We start from the raw sequence: 19664 nt of genomic DNA, 5'->3' as shown, positions 1-19664 counted from the left end.
TCTCTGTTACCCCAGAACAGGTCTTCATGGTGTATGGAGCAGAGTTGTCATTGATGTTGAAGAGATTGAAAAACTCTGTCTTGGCCAGAGATTTGTTGCTCTGTTCATCAAGCACTACAAACATTTTGACAGCTTTCTCTCTTTTCCCAGCTGGATAAACTTTGACTAGGCATATTTTTGAACATGATCTTGGATTGACTGCCTCACCACAGATCTCCGTACACTTTGAGGTGACAGATAGAAGAGCATCGTCACCTTGCTCCCCGCCATGCTCTTTCTCTGCTGTAGCGGTGTCTGTATTTGAAGGGGCTGGGCCTGGATGCAGAGCAGCAAGATGTCTGTCGCTGTCGCACTCAGAGCACTTGATTGACACATTACAGTCTTTAGCTCTGTGCTGAGTTGACCCACAACATCGGAAACAAATGCCATTCTCTTTGAGATATGATTTGCGCTCATCTAGAGTTTTGTATCTAAACCCACGACACTTTTTAAGAAGATGAGGCTTGTTATGTATTGGGCAGTGATGGTCAGGGCTTTCAACCTTTGTCTTACTGGGTTTGGTTTGGTGGTCTGAGGGCTCAGATGACACATCTGTTTTGTATACAGTCACAGGTCTCTTGCTGCTGTGCCTGGCAGGTTTCTCACTTTTCATAGAAACCTGGTTAGTTGAGGTGTAGAGGGTGAAACTGGGGTCGTTTCTAGTTTTCGCCTGGTTCCTGTTGAATCTCGAGAAGAACGAGAATGGTGGGAATGCTACCCGATAGTCGTCCTTGTATTTGGATCCCTGTGCAATCCATTTTTCTTGTAAACTGAATGGAAGTTTCTCTACTATAGGGTTTACCCCCTGAGATGTGTCCAGATAAGCGAGGCCTGGAAGGTACCCTTCTACTTTAGCACACTCCAGTTCGAGAAGAATGTCACCTAGTTCTCTTAGTTTGTTATTGTCTTTGTTAGCTAGTTTTGGAAAATCATCCATTTTCTTCAACAGTGCATTCTCGATCACTTCGGGTGTACCATAGCACTCTTCTAGTCGTTGCCAGACCATGTTAAGCCCTGCTGTTGCGTTGAAAATATGGACAGATCTAATTATCTTTGCTTGCTCAGACGACTCTGCCCCTAGCCACTTGGTAATTAGATCTAACTCTTCCCTGGCTGATAAATTCAAGTCTCTGGTCGCATTGAGAAAGGATGCTTTCCATGCCCAATCATTTTCAGGGCGATCATCAAACTTCAGGAGTCCGGAACTCACCATCTCACGGCGTAGGAGGTACTTGATGAGGTCTGGTGCCACTTGTGACTCAGAGAAGCTTTGTGTGTGTGACTGGAAGTGGGCTTGTTTTCCATTTCCACCATGCTGCTGTTCATTTCTTTTGAACGGAGAGTCTCTGCTCATGCTCTGTTTGCTACTTTCTGGATTATGGCATGTAGCTGGGTCAACACTAAGCTCTTGTTTCTCCACTTCAAATGGAAGTTCAGCAAAGTAGGGCCTAGCATGTTGTTGCACATACTCACAGGTACGCTGGACTGGACTTAAGGGCTGTGTCCTTGTGTCTAGTTCTTTGCGAAGCTCTCTGTGTTCTGATTCTACAGCTTCTTCAAGGGCTGCAGCTTCAGCCAATGCAGCAGCAGCTGTTCTCTCAAATTGGAGAACATATAAACTTGCATCGAGGTCAGCTTTTTGCTTCATCACAGAAGCTTCCTTCTCAGCATAGGAGACTTGAGCACGTGCTGCGTCCGCCTTGGCGTGTGCTTTGATGGCTGCAGAACTCACCGTTGAGGATCTGCTTGACTGTTTTGATGACCTTGATCTTGTAGACTGAGACTTGGTCCCAATGTGCTGAAGAGGCTCATCCATCTCTCTCTGTGAACACCTGGCTCTGGTTGTTGCATCATAGACTGTTGGTCTTCCCTAGGAACAGGGCTGATGTGCAGTTATTCTTGTGCTTGAGTCCGCCATGATGATGTTTTTTCACTAGTCTGCCCTTGAATTGCGTTCCCAAAACTAGACAGATAGCTAACAACTAAGTATTCAATAAAACTCCCACGGCGTGACTTTTCTTGAATGAATATATTAAAAACGTTTATGTTGTGAAACTGCAAAATACAGAAAAGAATATACTTTAGTATTCAATTCACACCGACATACTGTAGCTGTACATTATACATTTGAAGTAGCATGAATACAAAGCACGTGCTAAGGTACCATGCATCTGGCATGATGCCAAACCATATAGCTAATTGTTACTCATATGGTAATTGACTAACTCCTTTCATTACTCTAATAATGTACAACCATCTCTGTAGAATAACAAAGCATATTACACTAGAAACAGTAACAAAACTACAGTATTGTATATTTTACAATTCGTTTGCATGACACACGAGCAAAGTAATACAGCTGACGGCATACATGAAAGGCATTGCAATTTGTGTGAGTAAATGCAACCAACCAACATTGATATGTAAGCAACTCTATCAATAACAAGATTATCATCACTAGCTAAATGCTTGAATCGAACTTACAAACAAATATTTTCCGAGGCTGAAGCGTGACAAGAAATAACTACACTGAAAGACCTTGCGTTGTTTTTAGCTGCTTCTATGCGTGCAGAACGAATTATCTACTTCCTGTTTGCGTACAGTCTTTCTAAGTACCAGAAAGCTCCACTAGGGGGCGAATAATACCATGGAACACAATGAAAATCCATTTTAACCATTGTAATAAAATAATCTGTTACCTTCTAACAGGATAGCAGCACACCCACTATGATTTATTTGCTCCCATTGGAAACGACAGGCTCTGGTCTATCTTGGGTTAGTTATAAAAAATATTTGGTAGAGGCGTCCGCATACATAGGTTTGGTTTGCGCCTAGCAGAACTCAGGTAGGCGAACATCTCTGCTCCCATACTCCCTAAGACCTTTGTTTGGAAAAAAAAGAAAAAGCGGCAATATTACTTTTGTTTGTCGCTCGTGTCCTCATAGCAACAACATAGCCAGTACAGTTCCTCAAAATAGCTTAAATTAATTAAGATAAATCAAGAAATCTGTAATAAATTGACATTTTTTTATGTCTATTTACATCTAGATGTTTGGTGCAGTTTTTCTCAAGTGAAATAATGTGCATGAAAACTAGTCAGACTAGACTGATGGGCTCTTGCCACAGATGATTTGTTTACATCGCAGTTTAGGATAACTAATGTGGACTAATCCACATAAATAGAAGCATTGTTTCCTCAAAATGTTTTTGCCACTGAGCAAATTTCAACTTCCAGCTCGAGTTTACTGTCAACACTGAGGCTGTACCCGCTTTAAGTTACAGTTTCAGACAGTGTTCAAGTAAGCTACTGTGGCTATTTGATCATAATATAGGCCTACCAGTGTGTCTTACCATCAAAAACAACTGAGAAAATGCATTCCATAACAGTTAACTTGGAAATGGCTGTTCTATCATTCAGCCTACGGTAGCAGCCAATGTGTTGTGTTCAATGTAGGCCTACATTCCACGAGACCTTTGGGGGGGGGAAATCAGGGTTTGACATTAACCTGTTTATCCACTTGTCCTTCAGACAAGGAGGTGACTGAAAGGGTTCGTGTTGTTTGATGCAAGAAACCACTTTACAAAATAAAATGCATTATTATTGACATACCATTATTACAGAATCGGCTACACTGCGCCTTTAAGACAAAAAAAGCTCTAGATTTTCTTTCAAATATGTCTAGAAATGTACACGTTTTGTGCTCGTGTAGGAAGCAATCACTCCATTGCTGACTACAAATGATCTATAACTGGTCTTAATTTATGATTAGGCATAAGGTTAGCAATGTGGTTATGGTTAGGTTCAAAATCCCATTTTAAGAAGAGAAATTGTAGAAATAGGGAGCCTTAGGACTTTGTGGCTGTGGTAACTAGTGACGACCGTTTAGAAACTCTGGTAAGAGCAGACAAGGAATGTTAATTGTATAATCTTTGTTTGTTCTTTCTATATTTGACATTTTGAATTGCTTTACAATTTAAAAAATAAAGGTTAGGATAATTAACGGTTAAAGTTAGGAAAAGGGTTAGGCTTAGCTACAATGCTACAGTTGTCAACAACTGTTGTCCCGACATAAAAGAAACGGCCACATACCAATGGCTTGCATCAATTGGTGTAACTTGATATCAAGAAACACCTATATCAGAAAACGCCCCTAATTGCGGTCTGCAATTATACCCTTCACGAAAAAAAAGACCAAAACGTCACAAAAACGTCTTCATAATATATCCGTGAACTGTTTCGACTGGGAAGCGCATGGTAAGCTTTTACGTCTAGCCAACATGAGTCAGTCATAACAAATGCAGTGTTTTTTTAACATATACTAAATATTTTGATATCCATACCATACAATATTGTTTTCTCATTCATAAATCATTTTTATTCGAATCTCTAGCCTATCAACCAAATAGAAAGATATCTTTTTTTTTTGTCAAATTATGAAAACCAGCAGATGCACACCATCACTCACCAAGAAATTAGAATTTCATATAAGGGATAAAACACTCATTTTAGGACGCAGAAATGTCCTCAGATCCTGAAACGAACTATGACTGATTTCTATGTCGACTGAGTATTTGGGTTAGAATATCGATTAGCTGCGTAATGACACTTTCACGCGCCTTTTCTGCTATTGTGCGGGCCGCTGCTGACGAATCTTGGTTGGTTGTCACTTGTTTTTCTAGTCCAAATTTACTGGGCCTACTAATCGCTGTTTGGTGAGAGCGCACATTCTGTAGCAACTTCAGTGCTTCTGTTTGGTGCTCCATGGGACTGTACTGCAACGTTGCTGTCTCCATTTGGGCCCCTCTCTGTGTCGCTGCCTGTAGCGCTGTAGCACTCGGGAGCACCTAGGTGCGCTTAAGTCACAAGAGTCTCCACCTCTCCCACTCACGAGTCAATTGTTGTGCTATCGCTGGTATTTGTGGTAATTAAATGTTAATGACAGCCACTTTCCCAACATACACACACATACATAGACACACACACCACATGACCATTTTTCTCAACTGTTAACTGTTTACTTTAGTCAGCGAAAAGGGCCACAGGGAGTTGGAAAATGAGGAACCAGACCTAAAGTAAACACGTCTAAGAACATCCCAACTGTACAAGGTTTAGACTATATAAGATCACACATCAACACCTCCTTATGCAGATTACAGTTACTGTGTACTCATGATTAGCATCTGGAAAGGCTGAGAGGAGAGAAAGGAGACTTTCCTTGCTGTTGTCTAGCAGATCCCAAACTATAACATAAAAAAAAAAAATGTAACCTTTATTTAACTAGGCAAGCCAGTTAAGAACAAATTCTTATTTACAATGACGGCCCACCCCGGCCAAACCCGGACGACGCTGGGCCAAATGTGCGCCGCCCTATGGGACTCCCAATCACGGCCGGATGTGATACAGCTTGGAATTGAACCAGGGACTGTAGTGACACCTTTTACACTGAGATGCAGTGCCTTAGACCACTGCGCCACTCGGGAGCCCAAAACTACAGCATCTCTATTCAATAGATCCGTCTCTGCTATCTTTCTGCTATCGAATACAAGCCTGGGGGGCTTGTATTAGCTATGGCAGAGTTCTGGTGTTGACAGCAGCTGCACATGGAGCTTGTCTTTTCTATAATGGCTGCTACCTTTCCTCGTCTCTTATTTCATTTACACTCATTTGAAGGCCCAGGAAAGTGCTAATGAGGGAAAATCAATGATGCACCGACAGGGTGTCCCCACCCCATGGCAACCCCAGGTGTCCCCCAGCAGGCGGCAGTCAAGACAACAACACAGAGCTCACCCAGGAGTCTCCCACAGATTGAATCAACCTGTTTATAATATCTAAACATAATTTTGTCAATGTGGTTACAATGTTGAATCAACGTGGAGACCATTGGATCATCAACAAAAATTTGAGATACCGATTTATCACTTTTTGTCAAAAAAGTACTGTCTACAGTATTTATAAAACTTCCCACTGGGCACACAGTAGTTTAATCAATGTTGTTTCCACGTCATTTCAATGAAATTACATTGAACCAGCATTGAATAGACATTGAATTGACATCTGTGCCAAGTGGGTTAGTAAGCATGTGTAGAAACATTGTTGATTCTTTGAAAACTGTCAGAACTAGCATGCCTTTGTGGAGTTCAACATTTCATTTTCTAAATGGTCTCAGATTTTCAAATGATGTGCTTCCAAATGGGGTCCAACACATACTTAGAGCAGTCGGCAGAATCGTGAGTTCACGTCGTTGAGGTAGCCCTTTTGAAAAGGTGTAGTGTCTCCCAGAAAAGGTGTGTCTTCGTTGGTGAGGTCACTGCAAGAAGAAGCAGATGCCGTGGTTTGGCCATTCGTTTCCTCCTTTCTCACACTGTCTGGTTCTTCTGTGTCTAAATGGGACAAGAAAGACTCCTTTATCTGGCTGTATCATATGAAACTGAATCGTTCATATCTTCTGATATGTAATGAAGGCTGTATAACTTGTCCAATAATAAACACATTTTGTTGTTTAATAACCTTTTTTTTCTCTCTACTAGCTAGCAATTCGAACAAACCCAAATTGCCTCACCTCTCTCGCTCTCTCCCGCCCCCTGCTGGTTGTCTCTGTACACGCAGGGCTCTCCTGTCCCTCTGGCCATGATGGTGTCCTCAGACACACACAGGTTCTGCAGCAGGAAGTAGGTAGTCATCAGGCCTTTCCCCTTCACCTGGATCTCTCCTCTTTCCAGGATGTCAAAGCCCTTATCTTCCAGCGCACCGCAGATAGGTATAGTTAGAGAGAATCAGAACCAAGAACTAAGTTCTTCGGCCAACTTTATTGGCAAATCTGAATGGGAGCCATGTTGGCACTACCTGTATGTGAAGGGGCTGAGGTGTATGTGGTCAGGCAGTCCGTGACTCTCCATGCGGGAGGCAGTGTTGACCGTATCTCCAAACAGGCAGTATCGAGGCATCTTGTCCCCTACCACACCAGCCAGCACTGGACCTGTGTGCAGACCCACCCGAATCTGGTACACGCACGCCACACACACGCAGACACACACACACCGCCACTTCAAATCACAATTCCATAGCTTCATTAAAGAACAGCTCATTTTGGACTATAAAGTCACCTGGATGGGTTGCCCAGTGATAGGGTTGGTCACCTCCCGGGCAGCGATACGCATACCCAGGGCAAAGTTGGCCACCCGCTCTGCATGGCTGTCAGCTGGAATGGGAACCCCACCCACCACCATGTAGGCGTCTCCAATAGTCTCCACCTGGAAGAGCTGAGGCGTTCATAGCACTCATTGAAAGGTTGGCTACATCTCAATAATCTAAAGTATTTTCCTTCCCTTATCTCCTCTCCTTCATTCAACCTTTCATTGACCCCTTCATGTACCTCTCTCTTTCTCTCTGTATACCTTGTACACGTCATGGACGCTGGTAAGGCGGTCGAACTTGGAGTACATGGAGTTGAGCATGTTGACGATCTGGATGGGCTCGCAGGCAGCACAGATATTGGTGAAGGTGACCACATCACTGAACAGGATGGTGCACACCTGGAACTCACCTGAAATAGAGGGAGAAAGGTGAAGCAGAGATGTTTGTAACGGCCATACTTTTCATTACACAGGTCTTCTAGCTCATTTGAAGAGTAGAACAAAATAAAAGGCAGCAGATATGCTGGCCCTGTCTGAAGGACCAGGTAGATATGGAATTAGCCAGACATTGCCATCGTACCTGCTTCCACCCTCTTGCCCTCCTTCAGCTGGTTGGCTACGTGGCGAGGCAACATGGCGTAGAGCAGAGTCTCCGTCTTCTTCTTCTCCGCCTCGAGGTGGCGTGAGAGGATCCTCAGCTCCTCCTATGAAATTACCACATGATAGACAAAGAGGATGAGAAAACAGTGAGATGAGAAACGGACAAAGAAGGAGAGATGTATGTGCCTTTTTGCGCTCCAGCTGATTGGACAGCTCCATCTCGGCCAGACGCTGTTGGTTAAGCAGGATGAGGTCCCGGGTGGTGTCGTGCTGGGCGATGTCGGAGATGTGCAGACCCCTCTCCTCCAACTCCTGCAGGCTGCGCAGCTTCGGAGAGCACAGGTACACCATACAGCCCAGAGACTCCATCCACACCATCTGACCTGGGTACAGGGAAGTTATTCAGTCATACCATGGACACAATGCAGAGCCAACCTGCACAATCTGACATCGGATCAGAGAAGGGGAGTTTGACTGAACCTCTGAGTTTGAGCATGGACTGATGCTGAGAAGCCAGTGGCACCATCTCCCGTCTGGTCTTCAGGACAAACTGGCTGTTGATGAACTTCCTGATGCTCTCGATGTTGAAGGTCACCTGCGGATGGACAATGCTGAAGTACTCATCCAGACGGATGTCCATCGTCTGCAGCCCAGGGACAAACTTCTGGATGTTAATCCCAGTCTGCTTCACCTTGAGCTGGGCACACACAGAGAAGAGTACTGGTAACAATGTACCAATAGGACTAATAGCTGCTTAATTATCGTTTTGCATAAACTTAGAAAGATACAAGTTGCCTTACCTGTTTATCAAAGACAATGTGGAAAGGGAAGGCATTGCAGAATGCTTGTTCCTCCATCCACAGCTTATCTGGGTAGCAGGGTGTGAACGACTTCAGAAGGTTGTCTGTGGGGGGGACACAGAAGCTTCTCAATCGTTCTCATTAGATGTACTCATATCAACATGATAGCATTCAACAAACGTTGATTTTGGAGTGAACACTTAAAGGAAAAAAAAGTGCCCAACCTTTTCCAAACATGACAACGCTCCTAACCATGTCCCAGCGTGATCTTTTCCCAGCAGGGCAGTGGGGCAGACTGGCACACCTGGCTCTCATCCTCTCCAATTCCTCTGCCTGATGCTGTTACCAGACCAGAGGAATACACCAGAGATCTCACACTCAACCCCTAGAGGCCACAGTGTCTGTTGGGTGTAGACTACTTTGCTCTTATTTTTTAACCCTCTGGACCTCATTCTACTTTCATTCCATTATAAACATGTAATACTTAAACACTGCTACTTGACTCTTGTTTTGAATCATGACAAATTTAAATAAAAAATAAACTTCTCACACTCCTATCAATCTCCTCATCCTCCTTGGTTACCTCCTTCTTCTCTCTTTGGGGACGGAAATCCCTCTTTGACCCTCTGCTCCTCTGAGAGACCAGGAAGACCACATGCTCTTTCTTCCCTGTGCGCTCATCCTCCTCTGATTGGTTAAGGATGGTCATGCACACTTCGCTGTCAAAGAAGTCTTTGGCCACCGCCTCAATGATGCCTGCACAGAGAGAAAAGAGATAACCTCCTTGGATTAAAGGTACATTTTAGGTATGGATGATTACCGTACCTGGAACAATGTGATATAGGCCTTTCCTGTCCGAGTAGTAATGAAGCAACATCCTCCCATCATCGTTCTTCTCCACACGGAACGAGGGAGCGTTCATCTCCTGGAAGAAGGATATTTATTGCATACATCATCTTTTTTTAATTCTGGGCTCTAATGGATTGAAATACATAGTAGATAATCCATTGTAGAGGCCGTAAAGAGAAGGTCACCTGGTAGGAGAGAGCCAGGTAACTGTGAAGGGCATCCAGGTTCTCAATGAATTCCACCAGGTTCCCCCCTAGCGTACGCAGCATGGTGTCGTACCCCGCCATCTTACAGAAGCTGAAGAAGTACTCCCCGAAAAGCTTCAGCACCACCTCAGAAGGCATGTCTGTGGCCACAACACCACCACATCATCATTGTCATCACTATATCATCACCAACTATCAAACTAAATGGTGCCTATCTCTCCCCTTAGTTTGGGACTGTGGACTGTCACGTAATTCTAACCCTGACACCATGTCATGTCCACAGGCTCTGCGGTGACTCCTCAGGTACAGGACACCTGGGACACACTTGGGTCACCTGTGCCACACCTCGAGGGCCTCAGCAGGGACGTTGTTAACACCTGACCTCACCTGGAGGGCCTCAGCAGGGACGTTGTTAACACCTGGCCTTACACACCCCCTCCCCCGAGGAGGTAGACACTCCTAACCACTGATATAAGGGTATCAAAAACACTGACCTGTGTTTCTGGTTCAAGATGAAACATCGTTTTAGAATTGTAAAGAATGTAGAGACTGGTACTTACCCAGCATTGTACATGCCTCCTGCACCAGACGCAGAGTTATGACATCATCATATATCTCATAAGTCATGAACGTGTCCTGGACCTCTGCCAGGGTCCTGAAGAGATAGAGAGAATTGGCATACTCATGTCCTGAATCGTTTCAAATTTACATCAACTTAGTACACAAAACACCAGACCTCAGTTTCTCCCATGTTTCTTCACCAAATTTCTCAATGACCAGAGATTTCAGACAGGTGTTTATGAATCCGTACTGTGAACGCAAACAGCGAAGAAGAGAGCGATATGAGATATCATAGTTGTCAAAAGCAAAACTAGAATGACTTGATGTTAAAATCAACAAACAGACATCTTGGTACTCACCATCTCTCTGGTATCTCTCTGTCCTCGTCCTCCTGGTTTGTACTCTCTATGTACAGAACCCCTAACTCCTCTCTCTCTCTCTCACTCACACACACACACACACACACACGATGGAATTATTCTGCCATCATATGGTGAGAATTAGACATTGCATGGCATCCAGTCCCATCTTCTTTTTGCATGAATCCTGTCTTCAATTCTTCCAACTATTTTATTTTTCTCAATGTGTATTCTTTCTCTTGGTAGTTGATCAAATCAGTGGAGGCTGCTGAGGGGAGGACGGCTCATAATAATGTCTGGAACGGAGTGAATGGAATGACATCAAACACATGGAAACCACACGTTTGATATATTTGATACCATTCTGCCTATTCCGCTCCAGCAATTACCACGAGCCTGTCCTCCCCAATTAAGGTGCCACCAATCTCCTGTGGATAAAATACACACTGAGTGTACAAAACATTACATAAAATGATCAAGTGAATCCAGGTGAAAGCTATGTTCTTTTATTGATGTCATCTGTTAAATCCACTTCAATCAGTGTAGATGAAGGGGAGGAGACAAGTTAAAGAAGGGGTTTTCAGCCTGGAGATAATTGAGACATGGATTGTGCATGTGTGCCATTCAGAGGCTGAATGGGCAAGACAAAATATTTAAGTGCCTTTGAACGGGAGATGGTAGTAGGTGCCAGGCACACCGGTTTGTGTCAAGAATTACAACGCTGCTGGGTTTTTCACGCTCAACAGTTTACCATCTGTATCAAGAATGGTCCACTCCCAGAAGGACATCCAGCATTAACACAACTGTGGGAAGTATGGAGTCAACATGGGCCAGCATCCCTGTAGAACGCTTTCCACACCTTGTAGAGTCCATACCCCGACCAAATTGAGGCTGTTCTAAAGGCAAAAGGGGGTGCAACTCAATAGTAGGAAGGTGTTCCTAATGTTTTGTAGGTCTGTATATCAGTAGTATAGAACACACACAGCTGCCTGAACTTTTATTGGTTGGAAGTCCTTGTCCATGGTCCTGAAATAGAGTCCAGGTCAATGTTACAGGCTGCATGTGTCACGATCGTCATATTGTGGAAGAGAGGAGGACCAAGGCGCAGCGTGATAACAATACATCATCTTTTATTAACGAAGACGAACACGACACGAACACTGACAAACTATACAAAAACAACAAACGACCGTGAAGCTATAAAACGAAAGTGCAGACACAAGCAACTAACGTAAAGACATAGACAATCACCCACAACCTACCTAATGACTATGGTTGCCTAAATATGGCTCCCAATCAGAGACAACGATAGACAGCTGTCTCTAATTGAGAACCAATCTAGGCAACCATAGACATACATACACCTAGACTAAACACTGCCCCATAAACATACAAAAACCCCTAGACAATACAAAACACATACATCCCCCATGTCACACCCTGACCTAACTAAAATAATAAAGAAAAACAAAGATAACTAAGGCCAGGGAGTGACAGCATGTGAGATTAAGGGTTAACAGCCTCAGGAATTTGGTCTATTTTAAGTAAATAACGCATTTCAGTCTTTGGATGCAAAAGGAAGCGATTATATTTTTCTAATATATGATTACTAGACATAGTCTGCAAAAACCATAAACAGTTGTAAAGTTTCGACGTCTGCCTTTCCGAGCTTCTCATGACTGATGTCACGATCGTCGTTACGTGAAGGAGTGGACCAAGGCGCAGCGTGATATAAATACATCTTCTTTAATAAAATGAAGACGAAACAAATACTAATACAAACTAACAAAACAACAAACCGACGAACGTGAAGCTATACAAACTAAGTGCTAACATGCAACATAGACATAGACAATTACCCACCAAATACCCAATGAATATGGCTGCCTAAATATGGCTCTCAATCAGAGACAATGAACAACAGCTGCCTCTAATTGAGAACCAATCTAGGCAGCCATAGACATACAAACACCTATACTAGACACTGCCCCCATAAACATACAAAGAAACAATTATGATTGCGCTGCCTATGCTTTCCCACGAGCTATAAATGCTGTTGTTCCCCCAATAAAATTTTACCAGTGACACAACATATCACATGTAACACAAGACAAGACAAAACAAGACACTAAATTGTAAAAACTGATACTTCCTGGTATGCTTTCCAAAAAACAAATGGCTCCTTAAAATAAAGTGTGAACTGACGCAAAGTTACTTTGATCATTGTTGTAAAAGGTGGATTTGCTCAGGATCAAAGTAACGTTCATGTTCAGTTTGTCGGAAAGTTCCAGACCCCTTAAGGAGGGTCAAATGTCAAGATGATTTGTAATCAAACAAACATTGATTTGGAGTGAACCAACAAGCGAACTACTTTTTTTTAACGGACTTAAAATTGCTCTGACATTACATCACAGCAATTTTTATTTTACAATGATCATAACAGTTGGCAGTATTTTCTGTTAATCTTTAATTCAATGTACTTTTCCAAAAGAAATCCCCTCCATCAGTAAAGTGCTTATGCGCGGTGTGTATCCAGAGACAGTAGAGAAATCATTCCCAGACCATCTCTGGTGTAACTTCAGGAAGAGAAGAATCAATAGCCTACAGCTGAATCAAGTGCAGCATTGCCAAAGGAGAAGCAGGTAAGACCTTGAACGTTTATTTCTTTAAATACTGAGTTTTTACAATCGACAACAGATCACAACCATTCAACGCTTTTTGTGTTATATGGGTTTTGTAATCAGCGTGAGTCATTTGACATGGAGGGACAATGGTGTAACTGATAAGGTAGAGATACTAAAACACAGCGAAAAAACAGTTTAGAGCATGGAGGCTTTTCAGTTGCAATCCGAGTAACTCTACATCTACAGCGGAACATACAGTATAAACTCATACTATATATATTTACTGTCTTGTTCTACACAGGGATGTTGTGTGAAAGTGCACTCTGGGGCATGGATCACCATAAAGACTTGGCGAGAGAACTCACTCCTCCTCACGCGTCCCTATCAGAGCCAACATCAGAAAACAACAGAGACCGGGGTAGTTTCTATCCTCATCTCTCCAAATGCGCCAACATCGAGGTTGATGGCAGGGAAAATATGGAAAACCATACAAGGAAAGAGGCGGTGAAACAGAGATCCGCTCATCAAGAAAAGGGACTGGTCCCAGGAGACCAATTAGTGAGGAATATGGCATCACCCCATTCTACAAAAACCTGTGCTTTTTCGCTGACTAGGTCGCCAGTTGTACGGTTTCCTCCCACACAATGGTGGGGCTGGCTTTCGGCGAGCAGTGTGTCAAGTAGAAGTGTGGCTTGTCAGGGTCGTGTTTCGGAGGACGCATGACTTTCGACCTTCGCCTCTCTGGAGTCGGCACGGGAGTTGTAGCGATGCGACAAGACTGTAACTACCAATTGGATATCACGAAAATGTGGAGAAAAAGGGGTAAAAAGTACAAACAAAAATTACAATAACCTGTGCTTGATATCCTGTTCAACCCTTCCTGTGAACCCTTCCTTCTTTCAACTATTTATTATTGATGGAGAGGAAGCCAGCCTTGACATTCACTGGAATACTGTAACAGGATGGCATGGATGTCACGTTCATCGTAACGAGGAGACCAAGGCGCAGCGTGATTTGAATACATTCTTTAATAAATGAACACTTAAACACTATACAAACTAACAAAAATAACGTGACGCTACTCAAACGAGTGCTGACATGCAACTACACATATACAATAACCCACAATACCTAAATGGAAAATGGCAACCTAAATAGGATCCCCAATCAAAGACAACGATAAACAGCTGCCTCTGATTGGGAAGAAATTCAGGCCACCATAGACCTACAAACACCTAGACTTACAAAAACCCCATAGATCTACAAAAACCCTAGACAACACAAAACACGCATACCCACCCTCGTCACACCCTGACCTGACCAAAATAATACAGAAAACATATATAACTAAGGTCAGGGCGTGACAATGGAATGTATCCTGTACTCTATTATGTGTTGATGTTATTAACAAATAGGGATAGAATAGGCCTGCACTTGTTTCTTATCATTATTCCTTTCCATTCAATCTAGGTACATTCCAGATAGTGAAGATATCTATCTAGGTCTATGAAATATCTATCTAGGTCTATGAAGATATCTATCTAGGTCTATGGAAATACTGTAGATGTTAGTTACCATAACTGCCCTCAGATCCAGGTTCATAAGGAAGCACTTACGAGAGTAAAATTTAGTTGTACATTTATGTTCAGGAATTTTTCTTAGAAACAGAACACCATATTTTGCTAAAATTTTCTCTGTTTTATTTCATTTGAAAGTAGCTGTTGTCACTCCACCAGAAAACAAGTCTGGACTATTCAATGATTACTACCATTCATATGGGCACAACATACAGAAATTATTCATAGCCCTTGACTTATTTCACGTTTTGTTGTATTTGTATTTATTAGGGATCCCCATTAGCTGCTGTACTTTAAAGGGCCAGCCCTGCGGCCCTGTTCTGAGCCAACTGTCATTTTCCCAAGTCCCTCTTTGTGGCACCTGGCCACACTACTGAACAGTAGTCTAGGGCCTGTGGGTCCTGCCTTGTTGATAGTGTTGTTAAGAAGGCAGAGCAGTGCTTTATTATGGACAGACTTCTCCCCATCTTAGCTACTGTTGTAAACTGTTTTGACCATGACAGTTTACAATCCAGGGTTACTCCAAGCAGTTTAGTCACCTCAACTTGCTCAATTTCCACATTATTCATTACAAGACGTAGTTGAGGTTTAGGGTTTAGTGAATGATTTGTCCCAAAATACAATGCTTTAGTTTTAGAAATATTTAGGACTTGCTTATTCCTTGCTACCCATTCCGAAACTAAATGCAGCTCTTTGTTAAGTGTTGCAGTCATTTCAGTTGCTGTAGTAGCTGACGTGTATATTGTTGAGTCATCCACATACATAGACACACTGGCCTTACTCAAAGCCAGTGGCATGTCATTAGTAAAGATTGAAAAAAGCAAGGGGCCTAAACAGCTACCACGGGGAATTCATGATTCTACCTGGATTATGCTTGAGAGGCTTCCATTAAAAAACACCCTCTGTGTTCTGTTAGACAACTAACACTTAATCCACATTATAGCAGGGGGTGTAAAGCCATAACACATACGCTTTTCCAGCAGCAGACTCAAAAGCTGCACTGAAGTCTAACAAGACAGCCCCCACAATCATGTTATCATCAATTTGCAATACAAATTGCAAAAATCACTGAAGTTGGAGACTTTTATTTCCCTCACCAACTTTAAACATCTGCTATCTGAGCAGCTAACCGATCGCTGCAGCTGTACATAGTCCAACTGTAAACAACCCACCCAACTTACCTACCTCATCCCCTTACTGTTTTTATTTATTTATTTTTCTGCTCTTTTGCACACCAGTATCTCTACTTGCTCATGATCATCTGATGATTTATCACTCCAGTGTCAATCTGCTAAATTGTAATTATTTGCTCCTATGGCCTATTTATTGCCTACCTCATGCCTTTTGCACGCAATGTATATAGACTCATTTTGTTTTTTTTCCTACTGTGTTATTGACTTGTTTATTGTTTACTCCATGTGTAACTCTGTGTTGTTGTCTGTTCACACTGCTTTGCTTTATCTTGGCCAGGTCGCAGTTGTAAATGAGAACTTGTTCTCAACTAGCCTACCTGGTTAAATAAAGGTGAAATAAAAATAAAAATAAAATACATTTATCTCAGCCAATCATCAGTCATTTGTGTAAGCGCTGTGCTTGTTGAGTGTCCTTCCCTATAAGCGTGCTGAAAGTCTGTTGTCAAAGTCTGTTGCCTGAATTCAAAATGTATTAAATATTTTTTTAAATCCTCACCCATCTGCACACAATACCCCATAATGACAAAGTGAAAAAATGTTTTTGAAATTCTTGCAAATGTGTTGAAAATTAAGTACAGAAATATCTAATTCACGTAAGTATTCACACCCGAGTCACCTTTGGCAGTGATTACAGCTGTGAGTCTTTCTGGGTAAGTGTCTAATAGACAGGAAAAAAATGATGACACCCAACTGAACAACTAAAAAGAACCCTAAGGAAAAGCAAAGCTAAAAATATATTTTTAAAATATGTCCACAGCTGCCAAGGGGTAACATATATAAACTGAACAGTACCGGACCCAAAATCGAGCCATGTGGAACGCACATGTGATATGTATTTTCTCCAAGTTATGTTACAAAAAACACTTGACTGGTTAAATAGGTCCTAATACAATTTAGAACTGGACCGGAGAAGCCAACCCACCTCTCTAGTCTTTCCAGAAGGACATCATGGTCAACAGTGTCAAATGCAGCACCTTAATCTAAGAGTACAAGGACAGAAAGTATTTTGGCATCTGTGTTCGCTCTAAGATCATTTACCACTTTAACTAAGACTGTCTCTGTGCTGTGGTGGGCATAAAAAACAGATTAGATTTTTTTTTTTTAAACAGTTGGCACTTAAAAAATCATGTAGCTGTTCGAACACTAATTTCACCAGAATTTTGTTTAAGAATGGAAAGTTGGAGATTTGCCCCAAAATTGCTAAGAGCTGAATAATAGATTACTTTTCTTCAGAAGGGGTTTCACCCTAGCAGTTTTTAGTGCAGTGGGGAAAGTGCCAGTGAACAGGGAGTAATTAACTATAGCTTGCACTTCTTCAGATATGCAATTGAAAACGGTTGTGAAGAAGGTGGTGGAGATAGGATCGAGAAGGCAGGTAGAAGGCTTAAGTTGTGATATCACTTTCCTGAGCATGTCTGTGTCATCCATAGTGCCTTTGCTTGGTAGGCTAGGGCACATATCATCAAACTTCTAATCAGGTCTTGCTTGACTGATACCAAGCCTAATGTTATCTAATCTTATCTCTGAAATACGTTGCAAACTCATTACATTTAGATATGGAGGAAAGTTCAAATAGGTTTGCGGGGGTAGGATTCATCAGGCCATTATTGGTCGAGACTCAAATTATTCTGATTAATAGTGATGAAGTTCAACAAATTACCCTGGTTGGCATTTCTAATTGCCTTATTATATATGCCAAGTTGCTCTCTCAGAATATCATAATTGACCTGCAACTTTGAGTTTCTCCACTTCCGCTCTGGCTTTCTGCAATTTCTCTTTAAATGATTACTTTCATTGATGCCACTGGAGCTATGGCGTCAATGGTTGCCCTTTATTTGCTATTAAAGTTATAAACTAAATAATCACAAGAGGTGGTGGAGTATTGTTCATACACTCAAAAAAATCTGCAGCAAGGTAAGATAACATTTCTTAATAATGCGTTCAGTGCTATGGGCAACAAGGTAGCAAGAAATAGAAAGTGGTGATCAGATAAAGCAACACCAACAATGGAGGATATGTCAATAGAAAGTCCCTTGGTAATAACCAGGTCAAGAGATTGGCCGCGGTTATGGGTGGGCCCAGTAACATGTTGGATAAAGTCCATAGAGCTTAAAAGATTAATACATTGAATGGCCTTGGAGTCAGTCTCTTTGTCAACATGAATATTAAAATCGCCCAACACAATGATTTTATCATAGTTCTCAAGACCAATAGACAATAGTTCAGATAAATCAGTAAAGAAAGTGGGGCAGTGCTTTGGTGGCCTATTGAGTCTTATGGCCAGCACTGGTGGCTGACATTTAAACAGTATAGCATGATGCTCAAAAAAACCAAAGTCGCCAAACAAAAAGTCCTTACAGCTGAGAGCATTACTGAAAATAGAGACTGTCCCCCTCCACTTTTCAATTTTCTGATAGAGCATGAAAAGCTGTAGTCCGGGGGGAGACTTCAATAAGAGCAGCACTACAGTCTGATGACGGCCATGTTTCAGTGAGTAACATGCAATAAACTTTGCGCTCAGTAATTAGGTCATTCACAATAAAGGTTTTACTTGTGATTGCTCTAACATTTAAAAGTGCCATATTCAATGCCATTTGCCTTGAGGTGACCAATGGAATAAAAACCAAATGATTAACATTACAACCACGTTTTATCAGAATGGTATGAGATAACAGTTTGTATCAACTCACTAGAAGGCGGAGTTAAAGGAACATCAATTAGGTTACTCACAATAACCATAGTGCTTTTTCTGCAGGAGTTGATATGATTTCCAAGTCCTCTGTTGCTTATTCTGACAGGGAGAACTGGAGCACTACCAAACAGTTTGCGATGTTACTGGAAAAAAAGAGACATTCCTGCCATTGCAAAGTTTCTTCATGTACTCATTCAGGGAAAAGAGTAAACTGAAACTTTCCGAAACCCTTCAGTAGCACGGGAGGGGGCCAGAGCTAATGAATCTCTTTCCTGTGCTAGCGAGGGTGTTTAAAAATGTTTGTAGTCCTCACTCAGTTCCTCAGATCGCTTAAAACAAAGGTCGTTAAAACCTACGTGAGTGACGATGGTGTCAATATTGGAGTAGTTGGCCAGAACCATGGGCAGGAGGGAGTTGATGTCATGGACACAGGCTCCTAGGTGACAGTGGACCTTGGTCTGTCCACAGATCTTCTCTGATAGATGAAGGGTGGCCAGGTGCCCTTCTTTGCAAGGCATTGGAAAACTTCCCTGGTCTTTGTGGTTGAATCTGTGTTAAAAATGCAATGCTTGACTGAGGGACCTTACAGATAATTGTATGTTTTATTTAACTAGGCAAGTCAGCTAAGAACACATTCTTATTTACAATGATGGCCTACACCGGCCAAACCCGGACGACGCGGGCTATGGGACTCCCAATCACGGCTGGTTGTGATACAGCCTGGATTCGAACCAGGGTGTCTGTAATGACGCCTCTAGCACTGAGATGCAGTGTCTTAAAAATCATGTTAAACAATATTATTACACACAGAGTAAGTCCATCCAAGTTATTATGTGACTTGTTAAGCACATTTTTACTCCTGAAATTATTTAGGCTTGCCATAACAAAGATGTTGAATACTTATTGACTCAAGACATTTCAGCTTTTAAATTGTATTAATTTGTAAACATTTCTAAAAACATAATTCCACGTGGACATTATTGGGTATTGTGTGTATGCCAGTGACACAAAAATCTCAATTTAATACATT

At 42.1% G+C, this 19664-nt stretch overlaps 1 protein-coding gene across 1 annotated transcript; it reads right to left on the bottom strand.

The window, feature by feature from the left end:
- Positions 1 to 6247: 6247 nt before the first annotated feature.
- On the bottom strand, positions 6248 to 19152 carry LOC120033272 (guanylate cyclase soluble subunit beta-2-like). Its single transcript, XM_038979546.1, has 16 exons — positions 18991 to 19152; positions 10365 to 10438; positions 10189 to 10283; positions 9608 to 9768; positions 9399 to 9498; positions 9124 to 9329; positions 8798 to 8900; positions 8574 to 8677; positions 8254 to 8470; positions 7960 to 8156; positions 7754 to 7877; positions 7435 to 7583; positions 7144 to 7290; positions 6883 to 7038; positions 6600 to 6786; positions 6248 to 6420 (listed from the first exon to the last, which is right to left on the bottom strand). The coding sequence occupies exons 1-16, from the start codon at positions 19150 to 19152 to the stop codon at positions 6248 to 6250; spliced, it is 2355 nt and encodes a 784-aa protein (XP_038835474.1).
- Positions 19153 to 19664: the final 512 nt, after the last annotated feature.

Source organism: Salvelinus namaycush, chromosome 40 (genome assembly GCF_016432855.1).
Source record: "Salvelinus namaycush isolate Seneca chromosome 40, SaNama_1.0, whole genome shotgun sequence".
In the NCBI taxonomy this organism is placed as follows: domain Eukaryota; kingdom Metazoa; phylum Chordata; class Actinopteri; order Salmoniformes; family Salmonidae; genus Salvelinus; species Salvelinus namaycush.
Note: the sequence above shows the minus strand (reverse complement) of the source record. Positions and strands in the feature narration are given on the sequence as shown.